This window comes from Pteropus vampyrus, unplaced genomic scaffold (genome assembly GCF_000151845.1).
Source record: "Pteropus vampyrus isolate Shadow unplaced genomic scaffold, Pvam_2.0 Scaffold33, whole genome shotgun sequence".
NCBI lineage: Eukaryota > Metazoa > Chordata > Mammalia > Chiroptera > Pteropodidae > Pteropus > Pteropus vampyrus.
In genome coordinates this window covers 10,413,606-10,432,968 of record NW_011888814.1, presented here as the reverse complement: position 1 = coordinate 10,432,968, position 19,363 = coordinate 10,413,606, and the positions used below count along the sequence as shown (strand labels likewise).

Sequence of the window (19,363 nt, the reverse complement as noted above, 5' to 3'; positions counted from 1 at the left end):
CAGTGTCCAAAGAGACATACACTTATATGATCAATTGATTTTTGACAAAGGTGCCAAAGCACTTCAATAAAAAACACAGGGAGCAACCAGAACTCTCAAACATTTCTGTACCATAAAAAATGGTACAACCACTTTGAGAAAGCTTCAACGGTTTCATCAATGGATACTAAAAGGGTAAAAGTTGGATGAGTAACAGGATATTTTCATAATCTTAAAATGTCTTTCCACAAATTACTTATCAGAGTGAAAAAATCTGGTGGGCACGCTCTTTGACCAAGGGATCATAAAAACTAACATCAGACAAACTGATGAAATATACCTCTGGGTGTGATAATATACTGAGGAGGACCAAATGTCATCCACATGGTATTCCTGCTAAAAACACTTAAATTCAATCCTAAGGAAATGTCAGAGAAACCCAACTGAGGGATATTCTACAAAATAACTGCTCTGTATTCTTCAAAAATGTCAAGATCAAGAAATACAACGAAATGTTAAGGAACTATTCCAGACTAAAGGAGACTAAAGAAACATAACATTGAAATGCAATGCATGGTCATGTTCTGAGTCCTGGGTCAGAGATGGGGATTGGGGCCGATGTTGGGACACTTATAGAGAACATTACTGAGGAATTATTGGGATAATTGTCTATATCTGAATAGGGACTGTGGATTAAATTAAAGTAGCTATTCTCAGTGCAGTCTGGGGTCTCCAAGACACTTCAGGGACTCCACAAAGTCAGTTATTTTCATAACGATACTAAGATAAAAATTTGTCTTTTTGCTCTTATTCTCTTATGAGTGTACACAAAATTTTCCAGCAGCTGTATGATTTTTGAAATAGCAACATACTGAATACAGAAGCAGATATGAATCCAGCTGCCTTCTATTAAGCCAAACATTAAAGAGATTTAGAAAACTATGAAACAATGGTAGTTGATGTATGATGGTTATCTCAAAAAAAAAAGCACCTACGCAATTGAGTTGCAAGCTGACCTACCTGCTTTCTTCATAGAACACTATATTTACTTGAAAGAAAATTAACAATCTAAGTATGGTTATTCAAACATTATGAATATGGCAGACATTTTCTGAAAATGAAGTATGTCATTTTGAAGAAAAACTGACAAAATTTGTTGCTAATGATAAAATGCATGTTTTTAAATTAAGCAAAAAATTAGAATTTTAGAAAATGTCTACCTGCCACTGTGATCTTGATACTTTCCCAAAACTTAAAATGCTTTTCTAATGACATTAATAGGGATATTAACAAATGTGGGGTTTTTGGATATTGTACAATAAAATGTCAACATCTGGACAATGCTCATAACTCAGGGAACCAATATTTTTCAAATGACCAAAAACACTTGGGTAAAACACCATGGGTGAGTAAAATATCCATTCAGAGAGCAAGACAGATCAATATATTTTAAAGTAACAGAATATAAAACGTTAGCTGATACGGTTTCCTGGTCTGTAATGCAATTACCTTTACAAAATAACCACTTGTCAATTTGGGAGATGAGATCAAAAAAGAACATACACCATTATCAAAAAATGCTATTGAAATACTACTTTCCTTTCCAAAAACATATCCATGTGAGGTCCAATTTTCTTCATATATTTCACACAAAACAACATGTCACAATCTAGCTGTCTTCTACGAAGTTAAACATTAAAGAGATTTATAAAACTGTAAACTAAAGAAAAATACAGTTTTTGAACCTATAAAAACTTACTTGCATATCTACTTGAACATTTAAAATCGTTATTCTTAAGAGCTGAGCTGTTCCATTATCTTTCAATCTCCTAAATGTGTTATTAGATACACACTTAAGTGAATTTAATTAATTTTGCTTTTTAATTGTATATCATACTCTTAAAACATGCCTTGGGGTACCATCAAACAATAACTTGTACTCACTAATATAGAAAATAAAATTAAATGAAATATTAACTGTTCAATTTTGGAATAAACATTTATGCAGAGTCATATATTACCATTCAAGTAAGGGACAGATCAACAAAAGGTTTTTAGGTGTCTATATGAAGAAAGTAATAATAAATTATTATAAATCTAAACTCCAGCACTGGATCACTACTTACCCTATTGACTTCCAAATAACAGAAACAAAGTATTCTCATCAAAATAATCTCTGTATTTTTCCAATATTAGTTTTATATAATTTATTGCATTCTAAATATTACTTATAACATATATATAAATGGTATAAAAAATAATACCCATGCCCACCTTCAAAAGTAGAACATTAATACTACATTTGAGGTCCCGTGTAAACCAACCCCTTCCCCCACCAAAGCAGCCACTCTCCTGAATTTTGTATTTATCATCTCCTTACTTTTCCCTGCATTAATTTTTGATTTAACTTATCTCACCTATCACTAAAAAGTAAGCATATGATTTATGCCTTAAGGAATTCAAAGTCTAGGTAGGAAAAATAGGAATGTAAACCAATCATTACAGTAATCCATTCAAGGAATATAAGGGGTTAAATGGGCATATCAAAGGAAGCTTCTAATTCTATGTGAAGTCAAGAAGGAATTCACAGAGGAAATGAAGTTCGAACTGAGTTTAAGAGAATAAGCAGGCATGTACTCGGTAAAGACTGGACCCTCTGTTAATTCGAAACAGGAAAAAAACTATTGCTAAAGGACATAGATGAGAAAGTTGAATAATCCCAGCAACTATAAGTATGGCTGGTACATAAAATCAGGAGATGAGGCTAGAATGGTAAATAGGGACCAAATCATGACTAGAAATTTGAAGTTCTTATTCTAAGCAGAAGCAACTGAGGAAGATAAATCGCTTTATCATTCTGATTATTGTTATTATCCATACTTCCCTGTTTCTGTGCCCTCTGATAGGGCCTCTCACCAACAATGACTCTGGACCTGGTCATATGACCTCCTGTGGCCAATAAGACAACAAATTTGATGACGTGCTCATGTCCACTTCATTCCCCTTGCAGCCCCACCCCTGAAATGACAACAAGCCCCAGCTAGCAAACAGGAAGGTGAGCTACTATGTAGAACAGAACCAAGTAGTTCTGAACTAGGTGACAGCCAGCTGACTCCTGACACATGAGTGAACCCAGCCAAAACCAAATATGTCACTGAAGTTCTGTGGGTGATTGTAATGTAATAGATACAATATAAGAGATAACAGAAATAGACTGAAGCTAAGCATAGAGTTTGAGCAGGTATCACATGGCCAGACATGTTTTTTAAAGACTATACCAATGAATGGAAAATAGATCTAGAGATCAACAATAGAGGCAAAAATGTTTAAGAAAGAAACCATGAAGTTGGAATTAATGCCAAAAAAGAGGAAAAGACATCTGAAATGCAATATTGGGTGCTAGAACTGTTGGAACTTAGGCACTAATTAGATACACTCTGAATAAGAGGGAGGATTTCAGGATGAATCCTAGACTTACTGCAAGAATAATTACAGATGCAATCTATCTAGATTTAATACAGTTTAAGAGAAATGCTAGGTATTTCTTAGATGTCTTTATTTTTGTTGAAGATAGAAATAATCATTTCAGAAAACGTTACTTTAATACTGAAAGACAAGCCATTTTTACATACTTTTACAGAGATAATAAACAAATCAGAATTTTAAGATAACTTTGGAAAGATAAGCACTACCTAAATGATTAATCACTGGAACAGAAGAGTAAGCAAGACTCTATTTTCCTGAGATTAAAGACATAGCCCTAGATCTTTCTGAAATGGCATTCCTAGATTAAAATTAGTGGTTTTTGAATTAGGTTTTTCTCCTACTTTTCATTTGCAGCTCCTACTGTTCTGTTTATTTTTCACCTCGAAATCTGAAATAGCTTACATGGAGGATACAATAAAAAATTCTATAAAGATCTGGACAAAAACTAAATCAATATTTGCTTTATACCAGTGTATAATTATGTACTTATTTAATTCAAAGCCATAAATCCGACCACCTTATTCACTATGGAAATGCTTTATGAATATCTGTCTCAACAGAAAGACACACACATGAATACATACATACAATTTTAGTTTAAAATAAATGTCATTTGTAAAACTGATAACTACAATCAAAAAGTGAGGGACCAAAACAGTGAGAGTGAGGACATTCAAAGCAAAATTTTCCAGAGGAAATCAAAATAAGATGAATGCTTGACATAAGAGTAGATTTGACAGGGCCATGAGAAAAAAAGATAGTTACACAGTTACATTTCCAGGCAAAAGTAGTAAAATGATTGATCTTAGATTCCCATTCTATTTAGCTCTGTAAGATAGTTTGGTTCGTGTACCAGTAATTGAAAGTAGAGAAGCTGGAAAACACGAGTACTTAAAACAAACTTGTTCACAAATTCTTCTGCTACCACTGCTGACAGACATTAGAAAAGAATACAAATCATCTAGAAAAGTATACACCCACATCTCTGTTTTAATACAGATGGATGAAAAGTCTGAGAACTTGCCTCTTTCTCAGTGTCTCTAGAGATACATGTCCACTGGTTCTCTTTCACACTGTACGCCCAGAAGTCAGCAAGATCTTGTGTTCCATCCCATCCACCAAACAAATAAACGGTCTCTATGAAAATTAGAAAAATATGTGTAAAAAGATAAACTTAAGGACAAGATATAAGCACCCAGACCTATCAGTTGTTTCTATTATCATTTAAGAAGGTACATCTAAATAAACTTAAAAATCAAAATTTTAAACTGGTAACATTCCAAAATATATACTAGGCTAGTATTTCTTAAACATGAATATATGGAAAGGCTGCTGTGGAACCATTATTTTAAGACCTTTATAAAAATACAGATAACGAGGAGGCATTCCCTAAGATTCTGATTCCATAGGTCTTCAGTAGGTAAAAAGGGTCTGTACTTTTAAAGAATCCAAGGTGAATCTAATGTGCAGCCAGTTTAGGAGTTTCTGTGTTAGACCAGGAAAAGTTTACATTTACCACTTTCTTAATAATGCAGCTTCAGACTGAAAAAAATAATCTCAGAAGACTATATAATGTAAAATATGACATTAAGACATCTAGCTATTTCAAAAAAAAAAGTTCACATTAAAACTGTTTTCTCTTGGTTGCAATACCAAAAACAATGATTAAAAGTAGCTGGAAGTTAAATTAGATATTTTAAGAATAAAGTGATACATATGGCCTTGATATTCCCATGGAAACTGGGGGAATTTTTTCCAAATATATTGTGGTAGATTTAACTCCATAGAAATCAACCTTTAAGTCATTCTAGGTATTTTGAGAATCTGGTTTCTTTTAAATCTGTTATATCCATGGACTCTATCCCTGTGACAAAACGAATTCTTGCTCAGTGAATAGTGAAAATCTTTACACACAACACTGTGCATCATCCCATCCTTCTTTATATAATAATAGTACCTTTCCTTTCTTGAAATATTTCCCCCCTTTGTAAATGTCTTATGTCTACTGGTTACACAAGCCCACCAATTATATTTTAAAAGTTACATAAGACATTACAAGTAAACTGTAAAGCCACCTACTCTCTAACTGACATGACCTAGGCCTATAATATGTGGAGACTGTCATCTAAATCATGTCCCACCGTGAAGGGTTACAATTCAAAGTGCACCTGGAAATACTGTAACACCATTTAAGAAAATTCTTGCCATTCATAGAGTTGTGCTATCTTCTAAGAGATTTGTGTCATATTTTCATATAATTTCAAACTCTAATGAATTCTCTTAAGTGAAACATCCTATTCTATGCCCCAAGAACCCTGGGAAATCGAAACAATGCTTCTGGGTAAGAGCAGACCACTGGAACAGGACTAAGTTCTAGTGCTAACGGGGTAATCAGTACAGGTCACTAAACCTCACTGAGTCTTACTTTTTTCATTTACAAAACTCTCAGGGCTGTGGTGAAGCTCTTCAGACAGAAGTTACATAAAAACATTCCGAAAGCTGTCAAGCATAAACAACATGTCCTTTAAAACATGCACAAAAATAAAAAGTAACTTGTAGATACTAAATCCCCAGATACAATAAAAACAGTATTACTGTGTCTGATTCCATGTCTCTCAGTACCTAGAACACATCTGGCTCTGTACTAATGTGAAATAATGACAATTATTTAAACTATTAAAAACCGTCACATCTCAGAACTATAAAACAATCCATTATCATTAGTTAAGTAACATTCTGTTTCCCAAATAGCACAGAGTAATGCCCAGATACTTAGAATTTTACAGAAAAAAAAATTAAAAGAATTTTCATCTGGCTTAAAAATTATCTGTCAAGTCCTCACTGTAGGGGCAATTAACTCTGTTAAATTCTGAAGCCTGGAGAAGGAGGGGGTATATAACTAAAATAGCAATAGCAGTTGACCTTTTGTTTTACAGTATTTCTGGGCACCCTCTGGATAAGGTTACCCTGGTTCATTAACTTTAATAACCCTTCCTCTTGGGCTCTGGGTTCTCAATGTTCTTTCTGAAAAGCAGGTCTCTTTGTACGCATAAATTCTCACAGCAAAGAAAAACCCACATTTCCACAACAGCCTCATTGATAGCTGAGCAAAATAAAATCTGGCACAGAGCAAGCATCCCAATGGAATTAATCCAAGATGTCATTCTTGTCCATGAATACTTTGTGGTCCCAGTTGAAGTTTAATAGTAAAATTGAATAAATCAGACAGAAACAGGACCTTTTGACATACCTAAATGAAATGCATAACAAAATTTTAATTAAATCATTTAAGTTGAAACATTCAGAGATGAAATATCTAGAAACAAACACCAGCAAAAGTATTATTTAATGCATAAAGGATATCAAAAACTTTGAAACATTATATAAATAACTGAAGAGAGCTGTAGTGAGAAGTTAAGAAGGTAGAAAAAAAATAACATTATTGTTTGCGACAGGTAGTAGTTTGGTTTACTGATATCCATTCTCACACTTATAGGTTATATAACAATTCGAGTCCGTCTCTAGGGCAGTACAATCCTCAAGCAGCAGCCCTCTCTATTTTTTTCTTAAAGGAGCACAGGCTATAGAGGCTATCCATTTCTCTCAGCACTTAGAGGAATGTCCAGTCAATATTTTTTGAGTACTAATTTGAACTGGCAATGCACTTAAGAGAATAAAAAGAAGACACAGTCCCTATCCTCAAGGAGCTTACAATCTAGTTAAGAATATAAAACAAGCACATAAAATCACCATAATCCAGAGCAGACTGAGTGCTGTAAGAAAGGTAAAAAGCACCATGAGGGTTCAAAAGAGGGAAGAGGGTATACCTGGTTGAGGGGACTCAGAAAAGGTTTCACGGTGACAGTGGTAACTGACCTATGCAGCAAAAGGTGGCTCTGTTAGCAGAATGGGGGACAGAGAAGAGGTCATTTCAAGCAGAGTAAAATGTATAATAAAGGTATAGAGACAGAAAAACACACAGAAAGTGTTTAAAAAGACATGGACTCTAAAGTCAGGTAGATTTCAGACAGAACTGTAGCTCTCCCATCACAGCTGTGTGACCACCAAGTTCCTTAATCACTGGTTTCTTCATCTCTAAAATGGCACACAGTACCTATCTCATAAAGGTACTGTGAGAATTAAATTAAAAAATGCATACAAAGTGGGGAAAACTGTGTGATGAATAAATGTACTGTTTTAAGAACACAAAAGGTTAATAGGTGGAGATGAAGTTAAAAAGACAAGTAGTGGCCATATCATGGAAGGGGTTAAATGACAATATAAAGGCTTTGAACTTGACTCCACAGACAATGGAGTAGCTATAGATCTTACGCAGGGACATGACACGGTCAGATCTCAACTTGCAACATACAGGACTGAATGAAAAGGAGGAGCCACTGAAAGAGAAGAGAAGGAATTAAACTGACTAATGATAGCCTATATTTAAAATGTCAAACCAATTTCATTCAGGAGACTATAAATGAATCATTTATCATTCAATCAATCAATCTTTCATTACTCAGGCCACAAAAACTAAAATTCAACCATATTCTCTGGTAGAAGTCTTTTTGGTACCAGTGCAAAATAAACCCTATAACTACTTAGTACAAGTAGTACTAAGCTTATATGAACTGAAAATAAGGTAGAAATGTTAACATATCAGTGTCTTTATACCATTTTGCACAAAGAAGCAAGCTTTTTATTTTATGAGCCCAACTGCAATATCCATCCTTCTACTCTTGATTCTCAGGAGTAAATCAGACTATGCTGATTGCATAATCCTCCACAAGATGGCACACTATTTTTATAATTAAATCTATTTTTCCACTTTGAAACAGTATAGAATGCATACAAATTCACATGTCAAAAGGAAGAGGTAAGAAAAGGGTTAACGGGCTAGTGAAGGAGGTTAGCTTAATTTTTAGTTTAATATAGACACCGAGAGAAAAACAAATGAAATGAAAAAAAAAAAGTTTTAAACACAAATTTATATTCAAGCTAAAAATGAAACACTGTCAGGGCATTTAGTTTAAGAGTTTAAGCCTTCTGGAAATGCAGTCAGGAAGAATTAAACTAACAATTTCTGAAGAGAGGAATACATGAGAAGGGGAAAGAGACCCTACCTAGGTACCTTACCTTCTTGAACCATCCCCTGAGCTCTACGACCCAGCAGATTATCAACTGGATTCATCGGTCTCCCTTTTTTATATAGAGCTATATTCTTACACAAGCTATGATTGTAAAACTATCAAGAGACTGATCTTTTCAGTCAATTCAACATTAGTCACTTTCCCTGCTAAAGCTTATATTTTATGCCTATGACGATATACTTTATAATCTTAACTAAGGCTATTTTCAGAATTCCTTTAGGCTAACTGTATGAAAGAAAAGGATTCATGTCATATGTAGCTACAGAAATATAGCCATATGAATATATGTGTAATTAACCAAAACCCATGTTTACCTACTTCCTTCAAAGGCTTCTTTAAGGAATATAAGGAAAACCCATGACATGGCACCCTATGTAAAAAAAAATTAAGAAGAAGAAAAAAAGTACTTTTCATAGACTTAGTACAGAATAGGCGAAGGTTCAGATTTCCATAGAAGGAATCTTCCAAGTGGCAAGTAACACCCCCTCAAACTTCTTTTGTAGATACCAAATATTGGGATTTTGACTGAGTCTTACTACCTACTCTGATTGAGAGGAAAAAAGACTGGTACTGTAGGTTCTCAAAACTCAATGAGAGTTACATAACAAAGAACTGTTTGGTACAATGGACATTTAAATTTTCATCTGAACAGATTTCCACACTGAAACAAAATAGAAGAGCCTTTCTCTCTTCTAGTCACCTTATTTTACCCGGAGTTGAAACCCAATTTAGAGTTAAGCACAGAGGTGCCATAGAAATGAAATGAGTTAATATTTTCCTGCTTTTCAACTGATTTTCCAAAAATTTTTAAATTGTTTAAAAATATTTCCACTGTGAGATTCTGTCAAAAACACAAAAACAAAAGAAAGGTCTCCAAACTGATATAAAATTCTCTCAGCAGAATTAATTAGTATATATCATATGTTGCGTACAAAAACACATATACAAATAATATATTTTATATATAAAATACATTATTTCTTTTAACTCTCACAACTTAATTTATTATTCTCATTTTTATTATAACTATTCAAGATCAAACAAAAAATCAGTGGTAAAGTCGGGAGGATTCAAAGCCAGGTATGTCTAACACACACACAGCTTTCTCACAAAGTCAACCCGCAACCACGACATTTGGTGTCATATCAGTAAGACTGGATTTTCAAAGACTTTAAACACAATCTCTTCGAAGGTGATTAAGATCAACCTGATTCAGAGAGCTCTGGTACATTCATGATAAAATCAATACTTGAAGTATATTAAAGCATCTTGGTAAAAAATCATGCTATTAATGGTTTTATAATAGAAATAGAAGGATTTCTAGAGAAAAATTCCAAGGATATCCCAGATTCTGCTCTTGTACCCAAACTAAACTTAAAAAGCACCAAGTGTTACCCTAAAGAATGCAAAGCTCTATGTAACACTTAATTTTCCCACCTAGATCCCAAGGTAATCAATCATAACTACAGTTTTAGAAAAGCACAGACTATATAATAGAATAAAACAAGCAGAGTCATCAAAAAGTTTAAATATATTAGAATATAACCAACAACATAAATTCACCTCAGAAAAATACTAGCATATTACAATAAATGACATCATAACACGCTCCACTCATCAAGGGTTACAGCAATATTAGAGTGCAGTTTCCAAGTAAATATTTTTCTTTCCACTTAAAGGAAAATGGATTTTAAAATTTTGATTCAATTCAACAAATATTTAGTGCACATCTGCTCCATACCAGCTCCGCTGCCATGAAAATAAATAAAGCAAGATTTTTGTCCTTCCCCCCTCAATAAGACCACTAGGCTGGGGGTTGGAGAGAGGGAAGCTGAACAGATAGGATTGGGATACATAACACCTATATAAGCAACTCTCAAACAATATGGAAATCATCTCAGGAAAAATAATAATATGAACAAAGTGCTACGTAAATACAGGAAGGGAAATAATGACTCTGCCTGGATCTGTCTCCTCAATCCCAAATTAATATATCCAACTACTTACTTGACATATCTACTTGGATGTCTAACTGGCATCTCACACCTAACCCATCTAAAATGGAGTTGCTGAACAATCCCCCATATTTGATCTTCTCGTTTTACCCATCTAAGAGAATGACTACACTATTTTTCTAATCACTCAGGTCAAAACCTTGAGTCATCCTTCACTCCCTTCTCTTAACACTTCAAATCCAATCCTTTAGCAAACTCTGTTGCTCTATACAACATCTTCAAAATATATCCAAAATTTGACTAATTCTCATCATTACTGTACCCACTCTAGTATAAGCTAATGCTATCAACACTTCTCTGGTAAGTGACTGCTTCCCAAAAGGTCTGTCTGCATCTTCCCTTCACCCAGTCTGTCCTGTTAAAATGAAAGACAGTTCACGGCATTTCTCAATATCCAACAGTGTCATCCCATCTCATTCCGAACAAAGGCCTAAAAGACTCAACACAATCTGTCCCCCTCACTACATCTCTGACTTTATTGTCTATTATTCTCTTCCTTACACATCTCAGAATAGCAACAAATAATCTGGGAAAAACCAAGAGTAGGGGAGAGGTGGGAAACAGTTTTACTTTGCAACACTGAATACTTATGTGGAGTAAGTAATTTTATTTGAATTTTTACTTGAATACCTAGTTTGGCAATATTTACCATGATTTCAAAAATAGACAAGTTTAACCCTTTAAAAATATGGTGATAACTCTTCCTAGTAAGTTCCACAAAGGCAGACAGAAAAAAATACTGTACATCATTTCTAGTATCCTGGGCCCCTTAAAGCCCATTCATGAAGCCTCATCTAAAAAAAATATGTAAATATTTATAAGAATAGAGAATGATGACAGAAAAGAATATAGACAGCAATGGTTAGCTAAAACAAAAGACTGGGAATGCCAAGGTATAAAAGTTATTAGTCTTTTGAATAGTATTTTAAAACTTCTTTTGTTTTCTTTTGATCATAGCAGAGTCCTGTATCACTCATGCTCAGAACCAGACACCTGTTTAAACTTAACCCACAATTCCAGAGTCTTGTGAAAGTTCAAAGCTCTTTCTATGATTTGTCTGAGGGCATCTCTCTTGACATCTCTCTGTTTGCAAACAACTGAATTCTCAGAAGCCACTCTCCTGCCCTGCCTCAAGCTTGCATCACCAGTCCCTACCTCAAACCTCAACCCACACCCCATATATACACACATGTACACTCTCAACTCAGTTTTAGAGAAAACGTCTAAGATTTTGGTGAAAAAAGAGACAGTCACGTCACAAAGTGTGACATTCTGCCATTCTCTGGCTCCACAATCATTTATCTCTTAATGTGGTTCCTTGTTCCCTTTCTTTGGTCCTAACAAGCAAGCTGTCCTTAATATTGCAAAGAATAGTTCCTTCTACAATGAGGTCTCCTTGGCATTTCACCTTGTACCCTAAAGAACCTTCCCAAATACAGTTCCTTCCTAAAAGGAATGCTAGTAAATAAAATTTTCTCCAATTTATAATATGTATTAGTTGTAAATATTTTTGATACTACATTTTTAAAGTAGAAAATTTAAAACCTCTGGTAAGTACCACCGAGACATATGAATGTCACTATTTTGGTATGTGTTCTTTTAGTTTTCCCCTCCATGGTCAACAATAAAATTAAAAAGAGTCATCACTTCTACCTCAATTTCCATTTTGAGATATCAAAATGAAGATGAGAGAAATCAAGTAGCATCTTCTTTGAAACACATTAATTAAAGTTTTTAAAAAATGAAAGGAAGAATTCCATACCAAGATGTTTTACACACCATTCCTATTACTCATATAAAGGACCACTTGAATCTAGCTAACCCTTTCATCTTTAACATTCATGTACAGTTAGTACTGTTTCCACACCATTAGCAAAAATGTAACATATTGACCATCAAGCCCATCTGAGTTATAGGCAACTTTCATATTAATTGACCATCCATGATTATTTAATTATACTAGATTTTAAGTTTCTGGTTCCTTTTAAAGGCTCAAAATCTAGTTTTATAATCATCCATGGACCTAAAAAAGCTTGACCCGGCATTCGGAAAGTTAAAAAAAAGGGCACTGAAACATATAAAATGGCTCTAAATAAAAATTCCTCTACTGGAGAAGTCCCTAAATTTTCTATGGTGGAATTATTTGCTTAAAAATACATTTCCAAAGTACTTCTATTACTTTTTATAAACTAGTGCCAATACTATTTGTAGACTAATGAATCCTCAGAAGTTATCAAAAAGAGATTATTCTTCTAAAGATCCCAGCTGAAATAATATCCATAACTATAATAGTCATTTTTAGTATGCTTTCTTATAACTATTGCTTCTAAAGCAAATTAAGTAAATACTCAACTCTTTTCCTCTCTTTGAGATATTTTTTAAAGTCAGTGGTAATAAGGGACTTGACCACCAAGAATTTGCTAAAATCCTATTATAATGCATAAAACAAAGATATTATAGGAAAAATATTTGGACCTTTAACATGCAACTGTAAGTATATCACTTCAAGTATCTATGACCTGAAAAAATAGTTTTTAATCTTAGTGATCGGCTCACATTAAGTTCTGTCATGACATTGGCCTATTATTTAAATTTTTTACTTTCCTTTTTCAAAATTCATTATAAAAAAAAGAGGAAAATTATTTTATCTTTTCTTACACATGTACTTTACCTATCACATATGGTCCCTCTCCTATAACAATCAATACAGTAAACACTGAAAATGCCTTCTGCCCCCTGATAAGGTGGGCTTTAAATTCTAAAGTAAACCATATTACTTTCACATTTAAGGAAAGCAGCATTTTATTTAGAAAATTAAACAAGCTTTTTCAAATAAACGTTCTTCTTCAGTATATTACTGCTGTTATTTTTTTAAAAGTTTAATAACATTTTCAATTATGACTGAGAAAAAAAAAGCATTATAAATTCCACTCTAGTCAAAAGAGGGAAAAAGCTACTAGAGACACTCTAAACACAAATTTTCATCTCCATTTTCATAAAGTAACTTTTCTCTTTTTTTTCATTTTTTTACATTTATTTATTTTTAATTCTTTAATGTCATCATATATTTGACCCCTTTTACGCAAAGTGACTTTTCTAGGTTACAAAAACCAATTTGTATATAAATCTGGTTCTTTAAGAAAGAAGCATATTTGTACTTATTGGAGTCTCGGGTAGAAAAAAAGATGCTAAGACTACAGCTGAGTCAGCCTATTTCCGTGGGAGGGAAGCAAGGAGGCGGCCAACATCAGGAAAGCAAATCCCTATGCTTTGAAATTAATTTTTCCCAGACCCTAATAATACTTTTAAACAAACTCACAGGTTACTATATAAATTCAGTAGTTAATTTTAAGTAAAATATTATAATTTCTCTTCTTTTTATAAAACGTTTGTGAAAATATATTAATGCCTAAGTTACCTACACTGAAATAATTTTTACTCTTAATTATTTTATAATGTGAGTCAACAAAAACAACTTATTTATTCCTGAAGCACTATGAGTCAGCATAACAGAACAGAAATGAGTATTAAAAAAATAAAATATTACTTTGATGAATGTTGGCACTCTATGCAGTAGTTTTCTAAAATCAAATAATATATAGTAAAATTATACTAAATTCTTGGTATTATTTCCTTTTCAGGATGGTAATTTGAAACTTACTACAATTTTAGCATTAATCTCTAAATATAACGGTATTTACGCTGTCCTAAGTCTAAAGAAACCAAAGTAAAACTCTCAATACAAAGTTATAGAATAAAATTTAAAAGAAGCAAAGAATAACTAAAATTATTTATAGTCTTGTGAACAGTGTTTAGCAATTAATAGATCCTCTATCACCTAAGCCAGCAGTCCCCAACCTTTTTGGCACCAGGGACCGGTGCTCCTGTGAGAATCTAATGCCTGATGATCTGAGGTGGAGCTGAGGCAGTGATGTGAGCGCTGGGGAGCAGCTGCAATTACAGATGAAGCTTCGCTGCCTTGCCTGCCGCCCACCTCCTGCTGTGCGGCCCTGTTCCTACCAGGCCTCTGACCGGTACCTGTTTCTGGCCCAGGGTTTGCGGACCCCCGACTCAAGCTACCTAATTTGATATTCTTTCCCTTTAAAGATACATCTTAATTCTCTTTTATTGCTACAATTCCCATTTAATAGCATTAAAATATAAATGTACTGAAAACCCAGAAATATTTCACAATTTACTATGAAAATCAAATACATATAAAACTACACACATACACAGAGCTATAAAGGGTTATACATTACATTTCTTTTAGGTTATCTAATGTCATTTGTGCAACACCCTCTCTGTCACATGCCACTGCCTAGTTGAGATTATACCTGTGGCTAATATCTATCTTCTTTGCTACTTGGTTATGGCCAATGACATTTAATCTTTGAAATGAATCAAAAAATGTATATTCATATTTTCCTGATATTTTAAAATGCATAATTTTTAAAGGAATTTGCTTTCCATTGCAAGTATTCCTCACCTGACTGAACATCAATAACCATCTGATGGCCCCCTCTCATTCCTGGTCGGTTATCTTCTCCATCACCTAAAGTATAAACAATATTGTCTTTTAAAGAAATAACACAGAATAACCATAAAAGCAGAGTTAACTTTATAAGTAGTAAAAATAACACTTACTCTTATTCTTTTGATATTAAGAATTAAAAAACGACTCAAAAGAAATATGACTTATAGCTACGCTTATAATTATCTTGCTTTGTTTCCCAACTGCTTTCCGGTTACTGATGCAATTGAAAGCTACTTCCAATGTACTTATGACCGATGAAATAAATCAGTAAAGAGAGAGGATATTCTACAGAAATCTAAGGCAAAAAAACTCTATCAACTACTGGAGCGACAAAGTGAATGTGGAAAACAATTATAGAGTTAGATATCAGGTCTATATTCCAGGCATAGTTTATTAATAGATTGAGCAATTTTAAAGTTCATAAAACTAGTTACTGAAAACTAAGAAATTATTGTTTTATATTAATAATAATTTTCTTACTGTTAACTTTGTGCCAATATTTCAGAAATTAATTTCCACATAATGTACTATTTTATTTGAGTACTGACTGAGAAAATGTAAGATTTGCTTTCCTTTGATTCTTATTTCCATCACAGAGCTTAATAGGCAGGTTTAAATATCAGTGAAAATTTTAAGCTTTTATAGAGGAAAACTATCGTTAAACTAGTATCTAATCTTACTTTATACAAAATCCTATTCATTTATATGAAGATAAAGCTTCATATCAATGGTTCAGTAGGTTACAAGATTCTAATGTCTTACTTGATATAAAGCAGAAAAACTAAGGTTTTCTTTTTATAACTCTCACATTAACTGAAATATATTACTTTGCTAGTAGCTTTTTTTGTGTCGACTTTCTTATGTAAAATAAGGAACATACGACTTTTCACAAATTTCACAGGGTTACTATGAAAAAGACTGAAATGTCACTTCTTTTGTATAGAAAATAGGATGCAAAACTTCTTTTCATTACTACTGTATTTAAGAGCTAATCATTCAGCAGTTCTCTGCAAATTCTTTCTCCTTTCTAATACTAGGTTTAGATTTTACAGCTCATTATCATTGAAGTTTTGTCCTTTTCTTCCTTCTCCCCCATCAGTCAGTATTGCCACTCGCAAGAAAGAATTAAAAAACATTAAAATTCATTGTCAGTATGTTTGTATTTTATATATTTAACCCATTCGTTTTCAAATACACAATTACAGGCTGTTTGCCATACTATCTGTTTCTTTGAAGAAAATTACCTCATACATGGCTGATAAAATAATGTTCATATGACATAGAAATAATGGAAGTTCATAAGGAATTTTCTCCAGTATATTAATGTTGATCACAGGAAGGATTTCTCACAATTAAAGAGACGGCCGTAGCAATCAATATATGAAGACCATAAGAAAAAAACTGTACATCCATAGAACTGCCGTCCTTTCATGAAAGTAGTTACATTCAAGAATTGCTACACTTTCCACCATTAACCATCTGGTACAGCAGTGAGTGTAGATGAAGCGACAAAAACTTCCTCCTTTTGAAAAAATGGATTGATGAAGAAGACTACGCCCTGGATCAGACTTTAAATTTCGATTAAAACAGTCTTTATTAGAAGCAAATGCCCCTAGGATCTACAGGTCAAAGAAAGAAGCATGAGCTCCAGGGTTTAAAGCTCCAAATTCATTGTGATGCTCAATATAAATGCTCATAACGATTTAACTATACTAATGACATTTATATTTATTAGGATGACTACACTTGTTTTTATTATTATCTGGTTATAAAGTTTCATCTAGAATGATATGCTTCATGTCTACTTTTCTCATAAGCCCTAAAGTTTTCAGAAACACTTTGGCATTACAACACAATAGCCAATAATTTTACAGTGTCTCTATAAAAGCAGTTTATGACGGTATTCTCTATAAAAATTGCCCAACCTTATGTTATAGCAGTAAAACAAAAAGGTGTAAAAGAAAATTTTAATATAATAAACTCTGCCATCTAGTTAAGGAAACTACATTTTGCCTTAAATATCTGCTTTTCATTAACAGGGCACTGTGAAACTTCAGCTACCTTGGGAAAAAAATGAAACTGACATTAAAGCAAAAGCATCCCCATTTAGAAGGTGGGGCTTACCTTTGGTGCTTTTGGGAATGATTTGACTCCATCGTGGCTTATATTCCTGTTGACTGATATACTGATTGAATAAGCCATCTGAAATATCAAAGAAGGAGAGAATTACAGCTTATGCTTTTTATTACAGCAAAAAAGATAAAAATGTAGAAGCCTACATTGAGGGATATTACTAATATATCATTAATACAATAGCACATGTTCATAAAATGTCACTTCAGTTTTCGTGTTACCTCAAACATAAACAGGAAAGTATTAGTTGACACAGCCATAGAAACAAATTGTTTTAATGGCAGCTCAGGTTAAACTTACTATGTTTTCCCCGTTTTTGTCACTACTAGAGAAGAAAATGGGAGCTCCAACAATTTTGATTTAGGCTCTTGTGTCTTCAGAGAAAAACAAAACTAATCTTTTGAAGTGAAAGTTCCATTTTTATAGTTTGAGTACAAAATTACAGAGATAAAAGTACCAGTAATAGTAATATTTATTGACTACTTACTAATGTTAGAATCCATGCTCTCTTACTTATCTAGTTTAATTCTAAAAACAACCTTATGAACTAAGCATTATCATCAATACATCAATGTGTATTCAGAGTTATTAAGAAACTTAAAATCATGCAGCTCTTAAGTGGTGAGGCTGGGACTCATGTTTATGCTTTACCTACTCGTGAATTTGTTTCATCAATGAATTCTTAATCTACTTCTTAAGGAGTTGTTACACTAGTTACTACAATGGTCATAGATACTGAACTCCCCACATAAAACCATTCTACCCCAAATAATTATCAAGCCCTAATCCCATACCCCTCAACAACAATTAGTTGGTATGGAACACAACTCTGGCTAATGAAACAGGAGGATCTTCTGGGGGAACTTCTAGGAAATGTTTCCTTACTTCTAAATGGACAGAGAAGAAAAATTTACTTTTATTCCTCTAAAAATTTTCATATTTGTATGCAATGTACACACCAGCTACATACAGCCAATTAGTAAGAGATATGAGAATGAAATCAATTCTATAATGATGACAGAGTAGACAGAGATAAAGAAATTGGATCACTGAATCAACCAACCATGAAAACTAACTCTAGACTTCTAACTTCTATATATGATATAATAACATTTACTTATTTTTTAAACTAGGGTTTTCTTTTACATAACCCCAAATATATTATAATTTATAAAGTTACTTTTACTATAGATTATTTCATTTGACTGATTTCAATCTGAATAAAGGGTTTCCCTTTTGATTCGTTTAGTCATTGAAAGCAAATACTTTTCAGAAGGATTTATTAAAACTGTTCTCTGTGACTTGTATAATCGGCAGAAATCTCCCTAATCTTTTTCTTTTCTGGGTAATTATGAAGCTCAATTGTAACCACACCCTTCCGTTTTCAAGTCTTTTCAGATGGCTTTTCAGATGGCTTTAACTGGAAACTTCCATTTATACACGCACCCAGTTTCTCTTTGCTTTTGGGCCTTTTCAAAATTCTTATAAAGAGCGAGTTCTAATATACTTCTCTCCTTTTAAAATATAAAATTAGCATTTATTTTTTAGTTGTTAAAGTAAAGGGAACAAGTAGATTCACAACTTATTTTAGTGAGAGTTTTGCTATTACATATAATTTACTTCCAATGGGCCTTTCTGACAATTATGGCCCCATATAGCTTACTCTAATACTCTTCCCCCATTACAAGAGCTGGAAATCCTTTCTTCAGATACAATATTGTGGGGCTCCTATTAGTAGTAAAGATGATAGTAAAAATATTAATCCTAAATTTAGAATTACATAGAAATAAAACTAATTAAATTTTATTCAGTTTTGGGAAAGGCACATAAAAGTTAAATAATCCTTTTTATAAAACCTTGAACAGAGAAGATAAAATTATTCAATAAAGACAATGATTTTAAAATATACACTAATTCTACATAATGGCTAACTGAAGAGGAGAGAAAAAGTATGAGACTATATAAAAATGAGCAGAAAACTAAGGGAGATAAGAAAGCTACAAACATGAAAAATACAAAGCAAAATTAGAGAAAATTGGAAAAGTAATACATTATACATTTTT

At 33.0% G+C, this 19,363-nt stretch overlaps 1 protein-coding gene across 1 annotated transcript in view; it reads right to left on the bottom strand.

Moving 5' to 3' along the window:
• The window catches only part of MKLN1 (muskelin 1), a 156,766-nt gene that overhangs the window by 64,950 nt on the left and 72,453 nt on the right, over positions 1–19,363 (bottom strand). Inside the window, 3 exon segments of the mRNA XM_011357241.2 lie at positions 4,490–4,602; positions 15,120–15,185; positions 17,292–17,369. Coding sequence (XP_011355543.1) covers positions 4,490–4,602; positions 15,120–15,185; positions 17,292–17,369 — 257 coding nt within the window.